Below are 18,825 nucleotides of genomic sequence, written 5' to 3' on the forward strand. Positions count from 1 at the left end.
ACGCGGCCCGGAGGACCCCGCGCTGTAGTGCGCCCCATGGGTGACCCCCAGGCATATGCTCTTCGCCTCGTTTCGCAGATGAGGACACTGAGGGACGACGTCCCTTTCCCAGACCACCCAGCTAGTGCCGCTGCCTCTTCGGGGGGTCCCCATGCCCGGCCTCACTCGTGAGTCTCCCTCCTCCTGTCGAGCCGGCCGTCCAGGCTGGCACCCCCCTCGTGGCTGGCAGGAGAGGGGACTGAAAGTCTCCGAGGGCCCTCAGCGGGGGAAGGGGGCCCCCACCTGTCCCCTCAGAGAGCTGCGTGTTGGGAATGGAGGGAGAGCGACCTCTCTGTCCCAGTGTGGGCAGGGGGCACGGGCGGTGCGCGCATCTGTCTCCGCCTCCTGCCTCTTGGCACTGGTGTCCTGCAGTGTCGGGAAACACGGACACAATCTTGAGAGCTGGGGGCCGACGGGGTTCAGGGGCAGCCGGAAGAGGCCGGAGAGACCTGCACTTCTTGTCCGGCGGGCCCTTCTCTCCTTCACGCCGCCTTCCCCCCACACCCGGCTCCCTGAGGATGGATGAGGCACGAACACTTTGCAGTGTGCCAGGCAGGTTGAGAATGAAGGCAAAACGGAAATCCACTGTGGGACCCCGGGCAAGGCCCTGCTCCTCGTTGGGCCTCAGTTTCCCTTTTCCCCATCTGTAAAATGAGAGAGTTGGACCAACGTCCCCTCCCCTTCAGCTCTGACGCCATGCTTGGGAAGGGGAAGATTCCCTGCCCCAACTCGCCACGCTCCAGCAAGAGGAGGGCGAGACTGGCTTCTCTGCCCGGAGAGCACTTCCGAGCTGTGCAGGATCGGGGGGGCGTCCGGAGGGGGGTCCGGGGTGTCCGCTCTGCTCGCCCACACTCTCCCTTGCCCCCTCCCAAGTTTCCCCAAAGTCCGGCCCTGGGCGCCCTCTGGTGTCGCCTATCCACCTTGCAGTCATTTACCAGAATTCTCGTATGGGCGTTTTGTAAAATACAGAAACTATAATAATATTAATGAAAAGTATAAAATGTATAGAGTTTTCAAGAAACTGTGTTCTACTTCCAGAAAATGGTCACTTTAACTTTGTAAATATTTATCTAAAATGATATTTACAAAACTGCGATATATATTATTTGACTGTATATGTACAACTGTAAATACATTTGTACCTCTCTTGTATTCTAAAATAAAAATTACTTGGAACATTTATCACTTAGCATATGAATGGGTCGACACTTTTGTCTGCATGAAAAGGAAATATGGAAAGTGCCTAGAAGCCGGAGAGGGGGCGGGAAGGATTGTTCCACTTACTGGTTTTGAAGATCGCCATTGTGTGGTCAGTAAGGAAAGTTCTGTCTGTCACAACTGGGGTGTCACAGTCCCAAAGAGATGGCCACTGTGCAAAGCAACCGGGTATCTCGGAAGGGGCTAGGCCACTTTCCTCCTGGTTTCCAGTGGACTCTCAAATATCAGTGTTCCACTTTGTTACTTCCCCTAAATCTTTACTTACTTTTTTTTGTGGACAACTTGAAGAAATTGAAGCAGCCAGTGGGGGCGGGACAAGGTGGCTACCAAGTGCCTTCCCAATGCCTAGAATTTCCAAATGCTCTGGGTCTCCATTTCCAGATCCTCCTGGAGGAAGAACAGGAACAGGGAGGCCATCATTGCAGTGCCAAGTGCTTCAGAGTCCAAAAAGGCCCAGCCTCTCCTGGCCGGAAGGAGGTGTGCATGCTAGGGAGTGTGAGTTCACACCTGTGTTCCAGCTCATGCCAGCCATGAGGGTGTCACCTTCCAACCTGCTGGCACCCTCAGGCACACCTCTATGCATCCTTATCTAGCTGTGCACACACACACACCTGCAGACACTGGAATTCACACTTTGTACACACATGCCATCCCCATTTGGAGCTTCAGGTGTGTATTCCCAAAGATTCCCATACTCTGGGGAACTGGTCTTGCACCCTGGCAGAGGGGGCACAGGCAGAGAAGTATACTTAGCATGTTTACTTATAGGTCCCATCTGGAGTTGGGAAGTCACCCTTGGTCCTCCTCCTCCTCTGGTCACAAACCCTGCCTCTCCTTTGATACCTCACCACTAGGCTTCTGATGCCTCTGGTGGCCCCTGCCTTACCCTCCTCTCACTGCAGCCCCCACCCAGGCCTCTGGTTCCCATGACCAAAGCTATCTGTCCTGAATCCCCATCCCTCCAGATATTGTTGGGTAAAGTAGAATTAAACTCGCCCACATGCCGTGCCTTCCAGAGAGTAATGCTGGCTTCCTGAAGAAGGGCCTGCAGAGAAGTCAGAGGGGCCCTTGATCAAAAATATAAATCGGTCTCCATAGGTGACTCTGTTCTGTGAGGTCCCAGCCGCAGATCACAGGGGCCACAACCCAGGCTCCGGAACCCACCTGGTGGCAGTAGGCGGTAATTGCAGAGTAAAGTGCCTCTCCTATGCCTGCGGCTGACCTGCTCCTGCAGAAGTGTGCTGGCCCTGGGTACAAGGATGAGCAGACAGGACTTGTGGTCCTGAAGAATTTGCACACTGGTGGGAGGCCTGATCCTGAAAGCCTAACCTCTCACCTTGCTTGCTTTTCCAGAAGAGGCCTCAGGCCCCTATCCCTAGAGTGCATGCCCCCACCTTCCCACAAAGGTGTGAGAACACAGCCACAGCAATTTCTGGGCTTAAGGATTTAAATGCATGCATTCCGGGAATCCTCCCCACAAACCCAGGAGGCTGATGCTCTTTTTCTCCCATGCTCCTTTAATATCCATTTGAAGTATAAGAAAACTGAAGCAGAGAGAGAGTTATTTGCCCATGTCACTCAGCCAGTGAGTGGCAGAGCAGGGTTTCACAGTGGCGTCTGACCCTAGAAGCCATGCCCTTGACCAGTAGGCCACACCATCTCCCAGTCAGCCTGCATATTCGGTCTGAAGGGCTTTCTGCATATTTCACAGGATGCAGTGCAGCCCAGCACTGTATATTGACCTTGTATCTTTCAACCTTGCAAAACTCGCTTATACATTCTAGTAGCCTTTTTGTAGATTCCTTAGAACTTTCTATGTACATGATCATGTTATCTGGGAATAAAGACAGAGATGCCTTTTATTCCTTGCCTTATTGCATGGTTCAGGACCTCCAGGAGTAGAAGATTCTAGATAGAGGCCACCTGGTCTGGGGTTTGAAACTCTGCTCTGCCATTCACTAACTGTGTGACCTTGGGTGAGTCAGTTAACATCTCTGTGCCTCAGGTTCCTCAAATGGAAAATGGGGTGATATTCGCTCCTAAGGATGTTGTGAGGATTAAGTGGGGTAATGTATATAAATGAATAAAGTACGTGGCTTGATGCCTGGCACAGTGAGTGCTCAATAAACGAGAGCTGTGGTTAATACAAGGATGCCTTTGGTGGGTGAGAGGGTTGTAGCTGCTCTTACCACCTACTCCACTGGGCATCTCCTGAGGGCATCTGAGAGGGCTGTCCACCCCTCCACACCCCCTCTCCTACCCTTTCTTGTATCCATTATCCTTGAATCTCTTGAAATGGAGGAACAGATATCCTAAGCTTTCAGCTTCCTTCCTGCCTTGGAGCTGGCCTGCTGGGACGTGTGTCTGTGGGTGGTGGGGAAAGTGACGGACGGTGGCTGGTTAGTACTCATGCTGACTGCTTCCTCACAACATGACCACCTTGGGGAAGTCAGGCTTCTTATGTGCTGGCTCAGGGCTCTGAAGGCAAGTGCTCCAAGAGAACCAGGTGGAGCTGACGGTCTGTTCTGACCCAGCCTTGGAGTCACCTAGAGGCACTTCTGACTTACGCTCTCTATCGAAGCAGCCATGAGCCCACCCAGATGCAACGGGAGGAAGCACAGACCCCACTTCTCCATGGAAGAAGTATCAAAAAATTCAAGGACATGCTTAAAAACTCCTGTACACATTAAGGCTATTTCTGATGTTTTTAGGAGAGGTACTTTGACGAGCGTCCTCGTGCGGAAATCTCTGTGCACATCTCTAATTAGAAATTTTCTGCAGTTACTTTTACCATTTTAATGGAACACAAGGTGAAGCCAGCGGGCAGATCACAATTGGGCCAGAACTCCTGGCCAGAGAGTCCCTGCTGCCTCTATTTTCACATTTTTCAAGATTTCCTTGCTGGTTATATGGAAATTAAGAAAAGAAACCTTGGGGCCAGCCTCGTGGCTTAGCAGTTAAGTGTGTGCACTCCGCTACTGGCAGTCCGGGTTTGGATCCCGGGTGCGCACCGACGCACTGCTTGCCCGGCCATGCTGAGGCAGCGTCCCACATACAGCAACTAGAAGGATGTGCAACTATGACGTACAACTATCTACTGGGGCTTTGGGGAGAAAAAGGGAAATAAAAGGAGGAGGATTGGCAATAGATGTTAGCTCAGGGCCGTTCTTCCTCAGCAAAAAAAGAGGAGGATTTGTATGGATGTTAGCTCAGGGCTGATCTTCCTCACAAAAAAGAAAAGAAAAGAAACCTTAACTAAATTGGAGTTGGGAAGGCCTGTAGGAGGCACTCTCATGCCCTATCATACATGTCAATTACACCCCAACAGGAAGAGATGGAGGCTCTCATCTCCTACAGGAAGTACAACTACTTTACTACTGAAGGAAGATTTCTCTCCCCACCTGGCAACAGCCCAGCCAATGAGAAGCCGTTGCTGCCTAGAACTGTTACTTTCCCCCAATAGACTTTCCTTTAGAACAGTCCCTCCTGACTCCCCCTATTTCTCTATAAAAGCAGCTCCCCTCCTTTGTTCTCTGGATTTGCCCGTGGTTCCCTGTAGCATGCACATCCCGAATTGCAGTTCTTTTGGCTATTCCCGAATAAACTTGTTTTGAGAATAAAATAACAGGCGAATTGGCTTTTTAAATTGATACTTTGGGCCGGCCCCATGGCTTAGCGGTTAAGTGCGCGCGCTCCACTACTGGCGGCCCCGGTTTGGATCCCAGGCGCGCACCGACGCACTGCTTCTCCGGCCATGCTGAGGCCGCGTCCCACATACAGCAACTGGAAAGATGTGCAACTATGACATACAACTATCTACTGGGGCTTTGGGGGAAAAAAAGGAGGAGGATTGGCAATAGATGTTAGCTCAGAGCCAGTCTTCCTCAGCAAAAAGAGGAGGATTAGCACGGATGTTAGCTCAGGGCTGATCGTCCTCTCAAAAAAAAAAAAAAAGATGTAGCATAAGTTGACAGTCACCTTGACTTGGAGTTCCTCTGTCTCCCTCCATCCAACTGCCCAGTGTGGACACTTCCTTCACCTCAAGGCTCACTCAAATACCACTTCTGTCCGGGGGGCTTTTCTTTCCTCCCCCACGCCCCATCCCTGAACTCCTGACTGAGCCCCTTGATGGCTGGGCAGCCAGTGATGCAGCTCTGTGGCCCCCACAGCACACAGTGGTGCTGTTGTTCAACTGCAGACGCTTATTGAATAAGTTCATTCATTCATTCAACAAATATTTATTGGGTGCTGTTCCAAGGGTACCTGGGATTTGTTTTCATCAGGGATGGTAAGACATGCAAACATGGAAATGACTGCTACAAAAGGAGAAGTTTGTTATGTTCACGATTCGCTAGAAACAGGACGCACAGCACACCCTGCAGGGACACATGGGGAAGCACTGGGCTTGATCAGGAGGCAGAGGGAGCAAGGACAGAATGTGGGAAGAAGCCTTTATTGTGGTTTCCACAGGAAGGAATGGGTGAGGCAGGGTGAGCAGGCTTAGGATTGGCTAGTTTGAATAATTTCAATGAGCTCTGAGGCATAGGGGCTGTCCCTAGTTGTCTGGTACCTGGCCCTGGGGTGATGAGGGCAGGTGGATAGTGGCCCGGGGTGTGAGAGCCCCATAAAGGAGGTGGTTGGGGGTGTGTGCTCTGGGCTGGGTAGTTTGCACATGAAAAGCACACTCCTGGGCCAGTTGTTAACTATCTAGGAACTAGCTAACCCTGGGAGAAGCAGTCCTTTCAGGATCAGCAAAGTCTAAGATATCCAAGCATCAGATCACAGAAAATAGAGGACGTGGTTAAGACAAGGGCCTGCTATGTATCCAGACAGTCCTAGGACTGGGCTGTGAACAAAACAGACAAGGTCTGGGCATTTGCGGGGTTCATATCCCTCGGGGGAGACAGATGGAGCAAACAAACAAGCAAATACATATTTTGTAAATCTATCTTATCTTTTCAACAAATACTGTATGGCTGCCCTCTATATGCCAGACTCAGTTCTCAGCACTGATGCACACTGAACAAAACAGATAAAGTCCCTGTTCTGAGAGCACTCACGTTCTCGTGGAGAAAGACTGCGAAAAACGAGCAAACAAGAAAATTCAGTGACAAGAAGTAAAACAGGATCAAGTGATAAAAAAGGGACTGAGAGTTATTCCAGATCAGGTGGTCAGGGAAGGCTTCTCTGAGGAGGTGATATTTGAGCTGAGATCTGAGTGAGGAGAAGCAGCCAGCCACACAAAGACCTGGGGGAAGAGAATTCCATGCAGAGCTCGCCAAAAGCGCAGTGATCCTGGGGGTGGTGACAAGCTTTGCATGCGGAACTCAGAAGAGACCAGCGCATCTGGCTGCAGCATAGTGAGTAAGGGAGTGGTTAGGAGGCAAGTGAGGTCAGAGATGGACAGGGCCACAATGATGAGTTTGGATTTTATTCTTAGTGTAAAGGGAAGCTGCCAGAATGTTCTAAGCAAGGAAATGGTTTAATCTGATCTGTTTTTTAAAGCTCCCTCTGGCTGCTATATGGAGATTGGATGGTAGGAGGCAAATGTAGAATTAGGGAGACGAGCTACTAGGTGATACCCAGGTAAGGGATGACGTTGATCGGCTTGGAGTGTGGCCCTGGAGATGCACCGATGGGGAGGTAGATGGATGTGGGGGAATCCATGAATGTGAGACCCGACTGGCCATTAAAATCACTCACGGAGTTAAAACACACACTCAGAGACTTCTGGGACCCCACCTTTGTAGAACCTCAACGGCTAAGTCTGGGCTCAGGAATCTGTTTCTAACAAGCCCCTCTGGGATGTGCACTCTGTTTCCGGGTGGCTGCTTGTCTCCGGGGTGTGAAGAGGCAAGTGCGATGCAGAGACAGGAGCACCAGAGGGGGCTCTGCAGTCTTGGGTTCTAGTCCCAGCTGCAGGTCTGTTGTTGGGACTCGGTGGCCCCAAATGATTGTCAGGAATACCAATGCCTACCTCCAAGATGGGCCGAGTGTGAGGGATAACTACAACAATGTTTGTAAAGCACTCAGCAAAGTACCAGGCCCCCCGGAAGTGTGTAGGCAAGGGTGCAGGGTCTGGGGTACAGCAGGTGCAGTCGGAAGGAACACTGGCCCTGCCACCAAGTGCTGTGTGAATTCCAGTCCTTGAGGGCCTCGATTTCCTCCTCTATAAAAAGATATCTGCAATGGACTGAATGTTTATGTCCCCCCAAATTCATATGTTGAAATCCTAACCCCTAAGGTGATGGTATTAGGAGGTGGGGGCTTTGGGAGGTGATTAGGTCATGAAAGGGAGCCTTCATGAATGGGATTAGTGCCCTTATAAAAGAGACCCCAGAGAGCTCCCTCACTCCTCCCACCATGTGAGGACCCAGTGAGAAGACAGTGGTCTGTGAACCAGGGAATGAGCTCTGGCCAGACACTGAATCTGCTACCACACTAAGAGAGCATCCATAATCTCAACGTTGTGACAGGCTTGTAAACGTGAGTGCTGTGAGAATGGGAGAGGCTAAGGTTACGTCCATCCCTCTTGGGATGAGACTGGATGATGTCAAGACTACACCCCACTCGGTCTAGGAGCACTCCTAGGCCCAGCTCCCTAGCTGACTGGGCTATGCTGGCTCAAAGGACACCACTGCCCTCTTATGGCCGAGGCTGGACTCAACAGATGGACCCTTCTCACACTTTCTTGGCTCTAGGATCTTGCTGCAGGCAGGGAAGAGGGCAAGTGTTTGGTCTGCCCACTGACGGGATGACCTATGGAGCTCTAGAATTTATATCATCGACTGCCGCACGGGTTGGATTTCTTGACAAGTGTAGTAGTAAGCCTTGCTTAGGTGAAAGAAATTCACTCAATTTGGAGATTTATCAAACAATTGGTCTGATGGAGGCAGCAGGCCTGATTTACTGAACACAGCATGTGGGGCTGATGCATCTTATTTCATTTAATCCTCTTTAGGGTCCTCGTGCATAAAGAATTATCATTTCCAATTTCCTGAGGTTGAAACTCAGTTTGTTGTGAATACTACAAACCATGCAGGACAAGGGTGAGGGAGAGGCTAGTGGGAGGCGGGGAGATGAGACGACAGAAATGCTCCTATGTTAAACAGGACACCGAGAAAAAAAACCACATATACATCTCTCTGTCCACGCTGTATCCTCAAAACTGAGCCTGGCACACAGCAAGCGCTGAATTCCCAGTATGTAAGTAATATATAAGTGAAGGAAATATAAGCCAGGATCTTTGTACTATCTGTGCACTTGTCTTCCCTACCAAATATACCTGCCTTGTAACGTTTAAAGGTTTCTTGTTTTTTCAAAAGAAATGTTAGGGTAAATCACCTCACTCCAAAGAAGTCATTATGAAAGAAGGAACCAGCACCCACGGGGCGGCTGTTACGTAGTATACTGGGGCTACTAGGAACAGTAAGAAAAAGGCCTCTTCTTTCTGTCCAAATAGCGTTTTCTGTAGATCCCACCTCCTGATCGTTCTGAGCTCTCTCATACAAAAACATCAGATTTTAGCAGCTTAGAGTTGGAAGGAAACTCAGAGGTCCATTTCTCAATTATCTCTAACCCTGGTAAGCAATAAATGGAATGATGAGTACCAGAGAGTTTTGGTAAAAAGTCAAACGGTATACAACCCGAGATTTTATTCCACACGTGCAGCCTTGCCAATAGTAAAAATGGCAACTCGGCTCCCTTCTTCCCTTCATGTTAACCTAATGGTTGACAATAGTCAGCATGGCCGCCAGACCGTGAGTTCCCATTGGCGGCTGCTCTGAGGCCCCGCCCCGCGCGCCCCTCCCTGAGACGGCCGGGAATTGCAGGGCCGGATCTCGCGGCTGCGGCCTGGCTGCGCCTGCGCGAGTCTTTGGCGCCAAGATGGCGATGGAGATGAGGCTGCCTGTGGCTCGGAAGCCTCTTAGCGAGAGCCTGGGCCGCGAGAGTAAGAAACACCTGGTGGTGCCGGGGGACACGATCACCACGGACACGGGCTTCATGCGGTACGTGGGAACTTGGGGACGCGGGGCCACAAGGGGCGGCTGCAGGACTCTCTGCACGTGGCCTGCTGGCCGAAACCCGGGCCGCTGTCCCCTTGCGTCTAAGGCCCTGCGGGACCCAGGGCACATCTGAGCATCCCAGTTGCCTCGTTTCCGGGTCTCGGGCTTCTAGTCCCTGCATCTTGTGTATCCCCATCGGCCTCCTGAAACCGTCCTCTCCTGATCTCTGGTGGCCGTGACTCCTGGGTCCTCTGCCTGAGGTCCATTTCTCTGAGCCTTCCTCGTTGGAGACCTGGAAACCGGGGAGGGTTAGGGGCAGGGCCTCTTAATAGTTTTCAGCTATCTGAGGGGACGGTGGGCTTTCCTGACTCGACCTCCTGTCCTCTCGGCGTCATCTCCTAGCCGGGTGCTCGGTTTTGGAATCAGTAATGTTTGGGTTTAGGGCAAAAATATATTGTGCTCCATGCACCCAAACAGACAACTTTAAATCTGAAAGCAGTACAATATGTTGTAGTTAAGAGGGCAGCTCTGCGTCGGACAGTTGGGGTTCCAGACCTGCTGTCACCTGTTATTAGCTGTATTACCTCTCCCAGGTCAGTTTCCTTGTCTGGAAGAAAATGATAAGAACAGTAACTATTTGATAGGGTCATGAGGATTAAATGAGGTAATAATTAAGAAAAGAAGCAAAACTCACCATCATATCACCATCGTAGATAAACACAAGTGTTATTTCAGCCTTTTTTGTGGGGGGTACACATGTACATGTAGGAGGGCTACTGCATTTACAGCATTGCCCTTTAACCTTTTGGTTTGAGGTTACTAGATCCTAGGAAATCTTTTTTTTTTTTTGAGGAAGATCAGCCCTGAGCTAACATCTGCCAATCCTCCTCTTTTTGCTGAGGAAGACTGGCCGTGGGCTAACATCCATGTCCATCTTCCTCCACTTTATATGGGACGCCGCCACAGCATGGCTTGCCAAGCGGTGCGTTGGTGCGCGCCTGGGATCCGAACCTGCAAACCCTGGGCCGCCACAGCGGAGTGCACGCACTGAACCGCTTGCGCCACCGGGCTGGCCCTTGGATCCTAGGAAATCCTAAGATTCAGTTCTTCATTCATGCATTCAACATATATTTATGTTGTGTGTGGTTAGGGTGCAACAGTGAACAAAGTGGGAGTCTCTGTCCTGGTGGAGTTTAACAGGGAGAGACAGATGATAAACAATAAGCACAAACAAATGAATTATTCAGAATGTTTGGTGCTAAATGCAGTGCAAAAAATTAAAAGTCGAGCAGGGTAAGTGGAATGTGGTTGGGAATGTGATGGGGGTGGTAGCAGCAGGGTGGGTGACTATTTTAAATGGGGTAGTCGAGGAAGGCCTAATGGCGAAAGTGACATGTGAGTAGACTTGAGTAAGATGAGGGAGATGTCCCTGTAGCTCTCTAGAGAAGGAGTGTTGTAGGCAGAGGGAGCAACCAGCACAAAAGTTAGGCTTTAAGGCAGGAGGAGCCTGTTAGGTTTGAGGAATACATTGTTCTTGACGGGAGAAGTCATCTCAAGTGTTACCCTGATATCCTTTGTATCTTCCTCTTGCAACAGCGGCCATGGGACTTACATGGGGGAAGAGAAGCTCATTGCGTCTGTGGCTGGATCTGTGGAGAGAGTGAACAAGTTGATCTGTGTGAAAGCTTTGAAAACCAGGTGAGAACAAAAGGTGTGTATTCTCTGTCTTGTGGCATCCATATCGCACAACCAGGTTTTTTCTGCCACACCACACCTCCCACCCCCACCCCCGTCTGCCTTCTCATTCTGTAGGTCTGCGATTTGGAACATGTATAGGTGACTGTAGAAAGTGCAGGCTTCAAAGGTTTCCCCACATTATGTGACCTCTCCAAACCTTTGTTCCCTCCTCTGCAAAATGAGGATAATATCATGACCTACCTTATAGGATTTTCATTAGAATTCATTGGAAAGGTGCATGTAAAGTACTTAGCACTGGGCCTCCTACCTAAAAGGACTCAATAAAGGTTAGCCCGAGAAAGGAAGCCAGTGGGGTCAGAACAGAGTGAGTGAGGGGGAGAGTAGGAGCAGATGCAGGCAGAGAGCTGAGGTGGGCAGTCGGCCTGCCTTGGAGCCATGATAAGCATTTTGACATCCACTTTGTATAATCTGGGAAGCCACCGGAGGGGCTGGAGCAGAAGAGGGGCATGATCTGACTTCTGTTTTAAGAAAATCACTCTGGCTGCTGTGGGGGGATTGAAGAGGGACAGGCGCAGGCTCAGGGAGACAGATTAGGGGACTGTTTTCATCATCTGAAGTGATGGTGGCTTGGACTAAGGTGGTAGCAGTAGAAGTGGGGAATAGCGATTAATTCTGCATATCTTTTGTGTTCTGAGTTTTTATTATAAAAGGGTGTTTGATTTTGTATTCTTTGGGATTTTCTATATATAGGACCATGTTTATGAGTAGAAAGAGTTGTACTTCTTCCTTTCCGATTTGGATGCCTTTTATTTTCTGGTGAAAGTAGAGCCACTAGGATCTGCTGCTGGACTTGTCCTGGAGCATGAGAGAGAGAGAGAAATCAAGGGTTCCTCCAAGAACTCCAAGGTTTTTGGCTTGAGCAGCTGGAGGGATGGAGTTGCCGTTCACTGAGATGGTGATGACTGGGAGAGGATCAGTTTGCAGTGGAGGAGGGCGGGGAGCTGCTGGAAAGCTTTGTTTTAGGTTTATTTCATTTGAAAATGTGTCTTAGTCACATAAATGGAGATGTTGGGTAGCCAGTGGTTCACTGCCGTCTGGAATTCAGGGGAACTGTACAGTCATGAGTGGTATTTAAAGCCATTAGGTTGGATGAGCTCACCAAGAGGTGAGTGTGGGACAAAAAGAGAAGAGTGCCAAGGACTGAGCCTTCACTGTGGACCACTTCATCATTAGCCCTGGAGTGAGGAACTAGCAGAGGGGCCTGAGACAGCAACCAGTGTGTTGGGGACAGTGAGTAGCCTGGTTTGGGTCATGTCCTGTCTCAGTCTCCTTTCTCCTCCTTTGGCTGAGCAGAACCCACCTGTGTTCCAGAGCCCACCAGAAAATATTCCATGCTTTTCACTGTCATGTAATCAACAAAATAGGGGTTTCAGGCTTAATGAATTACTTGCAATCTATGGTTTGTTTAAAAATAGTTCATGGAGGGCCAGCTTGCATGGCCTAGTGGTTAAGTTTGGTGTGCTCCACTTTGGCGGCCCGGGTTCAGTTCCCAGATGCAGTCCTACATTATTTGTCAGTGGCCATGCTGTGGTGGTGGCTCACATACAAAATAGAGGAAGATTGGCAACAGGTGTTAGCTCAGGGCAAATCTTCCTCAGCCAAAAAAAAAAAAAAAGTTAATGGAGACTTTATACATGTAGGAATGTTTGAAGTTGCGAGTTCCTGAAAATAAGTCCAAACAGCATAGTTATGTGAATTTACTAAATGGTGAAATCTCAAATGGTACTTGGTTTTGTAATAAAGTCTTTTCACTGATGGATGACATTTTGTTTTATCTTTCAGATATAATGGTGAAGTAGGAGACATTGTAGTGGGGAGAATCACAGAGGTAAAGCTGATATCAGATTGGTTTTTACAAAGTAAAGGCAGGCTGGTGATATAATGAATGGGATAGTCTTTCTATATGGAGTTATGTGAATGAAGCATTCATTGTATTTGGCTCTTATCTAAGCTTTGACATGAACAGTTGGCTTGTTATATTTGGGATTTTGGTCACATATGACTCTTGCTCTTGCCCCTGGAGCATGTATCCAGGTGTGGAATTTCTGTTTGTAGGTTCAGCAGAAGAGGTGGAAGGTGGAGACTAACTCTAGGCTGGATTCAGTCTTGCTTCTCTCATCCATGAACCTTCCCGGAGGAGAGCTGGTAAGGGTATTTGTGGTTTGTTGGTGAGAGCTCTGGGGTCCTTTGCTCCACCAGAGAACTTTGCTTTACACTGAGGTTGCGCCATTGACTCCTATTTGTCTGCTGTGAAGTTTCCTGGACATACATGTGGGCTTTTCACTTGGCCCAGGCCTCCCAACATAGGCAGCAATTGGTGTATGGTAAGATCTGGAATGTCCATGGGAAGGAATCCCAAAAGAGATTTGGTGTCAGAAGCTCCCAGATGCTTGGTGCTAATTATTTTCCTTTTCTGGGTGTATCAGCTTTGCACAGTGAAGGTGTTCCCTGAAAAGTTGTGTTTAGACTAGTTTTAATGAATTGAATGGCATCTGGTTGTTCCAGGCAGCTGCAGCACCCAAGCTGCCGCCTTTTGTAGAATGCCGAGGTTCACCTTTATCTTCTGTCCTGCGTATGTTTAGAGAGAGGCTCACTGTGCTAGGTTCTGTGGAGGATAAGATAAAGGAGGCCTGACTGAGTTTCTGAAAGCTTACAGACCAGCAGAGGATATGAGATAACTGATCCAAATACCTGGCAGTCGAAGAATAAACAAATGTGCGGTTGTACAAAAAGAATGATTAATTTCAGTGAGAAGCCATAGGAAAGATGGGCATTGGAGTTGACCCTTGAAGGATGGATAGAACTTCAACGATGAATTCAGGGAATCTGAGATAAAGGGAAATGTGTGAGCAAAGATACAGCCAAGCCGGAGGTAGTCTGGTCCCGCTGGAGCGTGGAGGGCTCACGTGGAAGTTGAGAGGGTTTTGAATATCACGTAAGGAGTTTGAATATTATTCAGAAGAGGGAGGGAGAGGAAGGAGAAGAGGAGCTGTGGGGAGGTCTGTAATATGGAAAGTAGTGGTTATGGCTCTTTTTGCCCTTGAGTGGCACGGGTTACTTACTCTCGTGTTTGAGCGTTGTGGCTGGCCTCAGCAATCTCAAGAGGAATGAAAGAGAGAGGAGATGGAGGGAGATCTTGCTGTAGGATCTGACTTACGTAACGTCATCATCTCTTTGTGTATTTCAGAGGAGAAGATCTGCAGAAGATGAGCTGGCAATGAGAGGTTTCTTGCAGGAAGGAGACCTTATCAGTGTATCCTGCACCTTACATTCCCGCATCTTTATGCTTTATATGGAGCTGGGAAATGGGGCTTAAATTGTATGTCTCCAGCAGGAGAAATGTAATCATTGCAGGGAGCTGAGTCCTAGATCAGGTGTCAAGGGCCCTGCTGCAGTCTTTCTCCATCTCCTTTACCCAGACTGACTCTCCAGCTCTTGTTCATGTCTGCCGCTGCTAAGTCATTTCTTTGTGTCTTGTAACTTATGGTGGCCCGTGCTTTAAGCTAGACTCAGATTTTCTCAACGATGTTAACTTTTATCCCAGGGAGTAGAAAAGGGGTTGTTCATATCAAGATATCCCTAACCAAGGGGGAGAGGTTAGGTCACAGTGACGTCCTCCGGGTCTGTCTAAGACTGCTGAGCAGGACTGTTGGAGATGGGAGGAAAGGATAGAGAGGTAGGGCCAGGGACGCAGGGAAAGCAGGTGACATGAGAGTATTTGTTCCTTCATCACCCTGGCCAGGCTGAGGTCCAGGCAGTGTTCTCTGACGGAGCTGTCTCTCTGCACACGAGGAGTCTCAAATACGGAAAAGTAAGTTGGGCTCTTGCTGTTCTCGTTTGCCAACCAAGACTTCAAATCCATTTCTGAATCCCCAGCACTCGTTGGAATTCTAAAGAACCCCAGAAGTGAAGCGTTAACAGGCCAGCATCCCACAAACTGATTGATTCACACGGTCATGGGTCAGTAGCATTGTAGAGGATGACAGCTTGTATCCTTTTTCTACTGAGGAGCTTGTTCTGGCAGAAGAGCCCCTGTGACTGGGCCCTGAGGCCAGGGGACACTAGCTTTGCAGTGGGGCCAGGGCTGAGAGGCAGTCCCTGGAACAAGGAGAGGTCATGGACTGATGAAACAGGACCATCTCAGCCCTTAGACAAATGTCCAGTCAATAAAATGGGTATTGTTAGGAAAGATTGGTTTGTCACTTGAGCCTCTAAATGAAATTTTACTGCTTTTCTTGTATGAGGTGACATTATTGAGGCTATTTATTTTTTTAATGAGAGCATACTTCCCAAGACAAATTATGATTTATTAGTCTCTTGGCTTTATCTGGGTGAACACTTTCATTTTCTGAGTGGAACAAAAAACCTCTTCCCTCAGTGGAGTGGCTACAGCCAAGCATATTCATGTCTTTGAAGTAGGAGATGAAACAGCTGCGCCACGTGTGCTGACCTTCATGGGCTTGCATACTGCAGACCCTCCCTCAGCCAGACGTGGCCTTTGAGCTGTCCTGCCAGGACCAGGGATGGCTTTGTACCCAGCCCTTGGCCAATCCCCTTGCCCAGTGGCACACATCTGGGCAGGATAGGTGGTTGGGGTCAGGGTGGAACAGAACAGTGCTCCTTGGCCCACAGGAAGCCCGAGCTTACATCCTCATTGGCTCCCGCTTCTCTAGCCGCCAGCGCGCCAGCCCTGGATTAGAATGTGATGATGATGATGACTGCAAAGGAAAATGGTAGAGGAGGGTATTGAAAGTCACCTTCTGTTGGGATATATCAATGACCTCTGCATCCAGAAGTGTTCTCTGTGAATAATTACTATGTATGTGCAAATAGATGACAGCAATTAACAGGAAGGACCCTGATTCCAATATAACCAGGACATGTATTCTGTAATCTACTTGTCGTTCACCTCGTTGACAATCCTACAGTGACTTAATCTATGATGTGTTTCTTTAGCTAGGTCAGGGTGTTTTGGTCCAGGTTTCTCCCTCCCTGGTGAAACGGCAGAAGACTCACTTCCATGACTTGCCGTGTGGTGCCTCAGTGATTCTGGGTAACAACGGCTTCATCTGGATCTACCCTACACCCGAGCACAAAGAAGAGGATGCAGGGGGCTTCACTGCAAACCTGGAGGTGAGTGAACACCACTGCTGCTGTTGGGAGGGAGCAGAGACTGCGTGCTTCTGTGGCGTGTGGAGCTGGCTGTTTTTTAGCTATATTATTGCTGTAGTATGAGTTAAGTTTGCATTTCCACTGAAATGTGTTCATGAACGTTGTATTGCCTGAAGAGGTGAAATCAGCACCTGATGGCAAAGTTGCAGGGTAACAGCTGAAGAGCCACTGAAGAAACCATCCTTTTAATCTCCCTTGGAGTTAGCTGTTTGATTGTTTTGGAGTCCCAGAGTGATACTGTCTAAGTTATACACGGTTTTTGTGATTTGCTGTGACCATTCGTTTATTTGGTCCTGTTTATATTTTCCTCCCCTCTCCCTTTGCACCCCTTGGTAGCCTGTCTCCCTTGCTGATCGAGAGGTGATCTCCCGGCTTCGGAACTGCATCGTCTCCTTGGTAACTCAGAGGATGATGCTGTATGACACCAGTATCCTGTATTGCTATGAGGCGTCCCTTCCACATCAGGTACTCCGCCCAGCTTCTCTCTTCCTCATGTATCCGGGAGCAGGCATCACATATTTATCAGTTTGCTCTAGTTTTTTTCCCAGTGACAGCAGGCACACCTTCCAGATACCTTTACCATGTCCATCGGTAGGAACTGATCTGGTAGAAAGCCTTAAGGGTGCCTGGTGGATCTTTCCCCAAGATATTGTAATATTCTCAGTATCTAGTGTCAGGGTAGGGAATTGGGGAGATGGGGATGCCGAGTGGGTCTCGTTTCTGACAGCAGCCCTCTGGACTTCACCTTGCCCCTTCCAATCTCAGCTGTCTTTTTAGTGAATGCCAGAATAATAACTCTGTTCTTGTCAGATATATCCCAGAGAATCTTGCTGGTTTATTAAGCTGGTTCTAGCAGATCATAACTTGTAATACTTAGCCTTGGATAAATGAGAAGAATATAGGTTTCTGTTAACCATGCTTGGTTTCTGCGTTTGACTTGGCTTGATGGTCTGCTTACGGTTGGTTTCTTTTCTGAACAAATACCTTTTTCCTTTCTTTTTCAGATCAAAGACATCTTAAAGCCAGAAATCATGGAGGAAATTGTGATGGAAACACGCCAGAGACTTTTAGAACAGGAGGGATAAGAGAAGCGTCTGAAGGACAGGACCGTGTGTACCTGACTGGAGCAGTTCTTGAAAGTGAAGAATCTGATCTGTGGTCCGCATGTGGGCTCGGCAAAGAACTGGGACTGGGAGACTCATCACTTGACCTTCGTCAGGCTGCCTGCAGCCCCCACACCTGCTTTCTTCTGTTCTACGGCAAAGTCTGGGGCACGTGACAGGGCCAGGCTCGTGGGGTTGCCTGCAGAGTCCTGGCACGAGGGGTAGTTTTGGGTCTTTAAAAGCACGCAGTGTTCCAGCTGATTGGACTCCCATCCTGGAATCCTACGGAGAATCTTTTGTCTTCTCCTCACCATCAGTTCACAAGGCACAATGCCCCATGAAATCGCCCCTATAAAACGCATGCCCTCCCTGACCCCCAGACTGTTTTGGCCTCCATTCCCACCTCCTCCACAGCGCAAGTGCAACACTGAAGCATTTAGTTGTCAAGTCCACCCAGCGGTCAAATGGAGGAATAAAGGAACCAAGAGCCTTTTGCTTGGTTGGAATCTTATTGCCCACTCATGTCCTTCTTGTTATAGCTGCGGGTATGTCCACCCAGGCTGCCTTAGTCTGTCCTGCCTTGGAGGGTGATTTGTAAGAAGCTGAATTATCGATAAGAGAAGGAATGAATGTTTTGAGTGCTCTGATAAACATGAAAACAAAGTAAGAAAAATGGAGAAGGGAAAAGAAAAGCTGTTTTCCTCCTCTAATTGAAGTACTAATGCATTAACTTTTGACTAATTCAGAGTTAAAAGACAAAAACAAGATGGTGAAGTTCTCACTGAGGAAGGCTAGAATTCCTAGGCATTGTTTTTCTGCTGACTAAAATGGTGCCCTGAGTTAGGTTTTGAGAAACATTCTTTTAAAGTCACTATATGAAAGTGCTCTTTTATTTCACATGTGGTGAACTATTTTTTTTTATAACTGTGGCATTAGCATTCTGTTCTTGTGTTCTGTGTACTACTTGGGAGCTCGGTACAGTTGAAGGAGGGCTTAGCAGATAGAAATTCTTTTGACAGAGGCCCTAACTACTCTGCTTGGGTCACCTAGTAAAATTTAAACCTAGGACAGTTTCAGTGGTAGTAACGTTGAACACTGCATTTGGTAGTTTTGAAATAACAGCTTGGCTCTTTTTCATTAAATGGTTTTTTGCTTTATAACATTACTCAGACAACTTTTTCTGTTTTTTCTCTCCCAAGTGTATCACTCGTTTTGAGGAGTTTGCAGACAACTGATTATTCTCTAGGCTATGTTGCAGCTTTAGGTTTGCTCACTTGTATTTTGGAGGCCCCATTTCAGGCTGTATGCCTCTTGAGAGAAGGGAATGGGAGAGGGAGGGAGCCTGAGTCCCTGGTTTGGTTTGGTCTCAACCAGGGCCGTGCATAGGTTCGTTGAAATTTTGTCCTTCTCTCCTGGTCTCCCAGGCTGCCAGCCTGTGCTGTTATTCTGTGTACCCTTGCAAGTGGAAATGTATCAAGGTCTGACAGCACCTTTGCTGATTGTCTACTTTCTGTGGCCCACTAGAGGGC

At 48.6% G+C, this 18,825-nt stretch overlaps 1 protein-coding gene across 1 annotated transcript; it reads left to right on the forward strand.

Annotated features, from left to right (window-relative positions):
* The first annotated feature begins 9,125 nt into the window (after positions 1–9,125).
* On the forward strand, positions 9,126–18,461 carry EXOSC2 (exosome component 2). Its single transcript, XM_058524303.1, has 9 exons — positions 9,126–9,266; positions 10,860–10,961; positions 12,804–12,849; positions 13,077–13,166; positions 14,209–14,274; positions 14,764–14,832; positions 15,978–16,154; positions 16,530–16,658; positions 17,198–18,461. The coding sequence occupies exons 1-9, from the start codon at positions 9,145–9,147 to the stop codon at positions 17,276–17,278; spliced, it is 882 nt and encodes a 293-aa protein (XP_058380286.1). The 5' UTR covers positions 9,126–9,144; the 3' UTR covers positions 17,279–18,461.
* The last annotated feature ends 364 nt before the right edge of the window (positions 18,462–18,825 follow it).

Source organism: Diceros bicornis, chromosome 28 (genome assembly GCF_020826845.1).
Source record: "Diceros bicornis minor isolate mBicDic1 chromosome 28, mDicBic1.mat.cur, whole genome shotgun sequence".
In the NCBI taxonomy this organism is placed as follows: domain Eukaryota; kingdom Metazoa; phylum Chordata; class Mammalia; order Perissodactyla; family Rhinocerotidae; genus Diceros; species Diceros bicornis.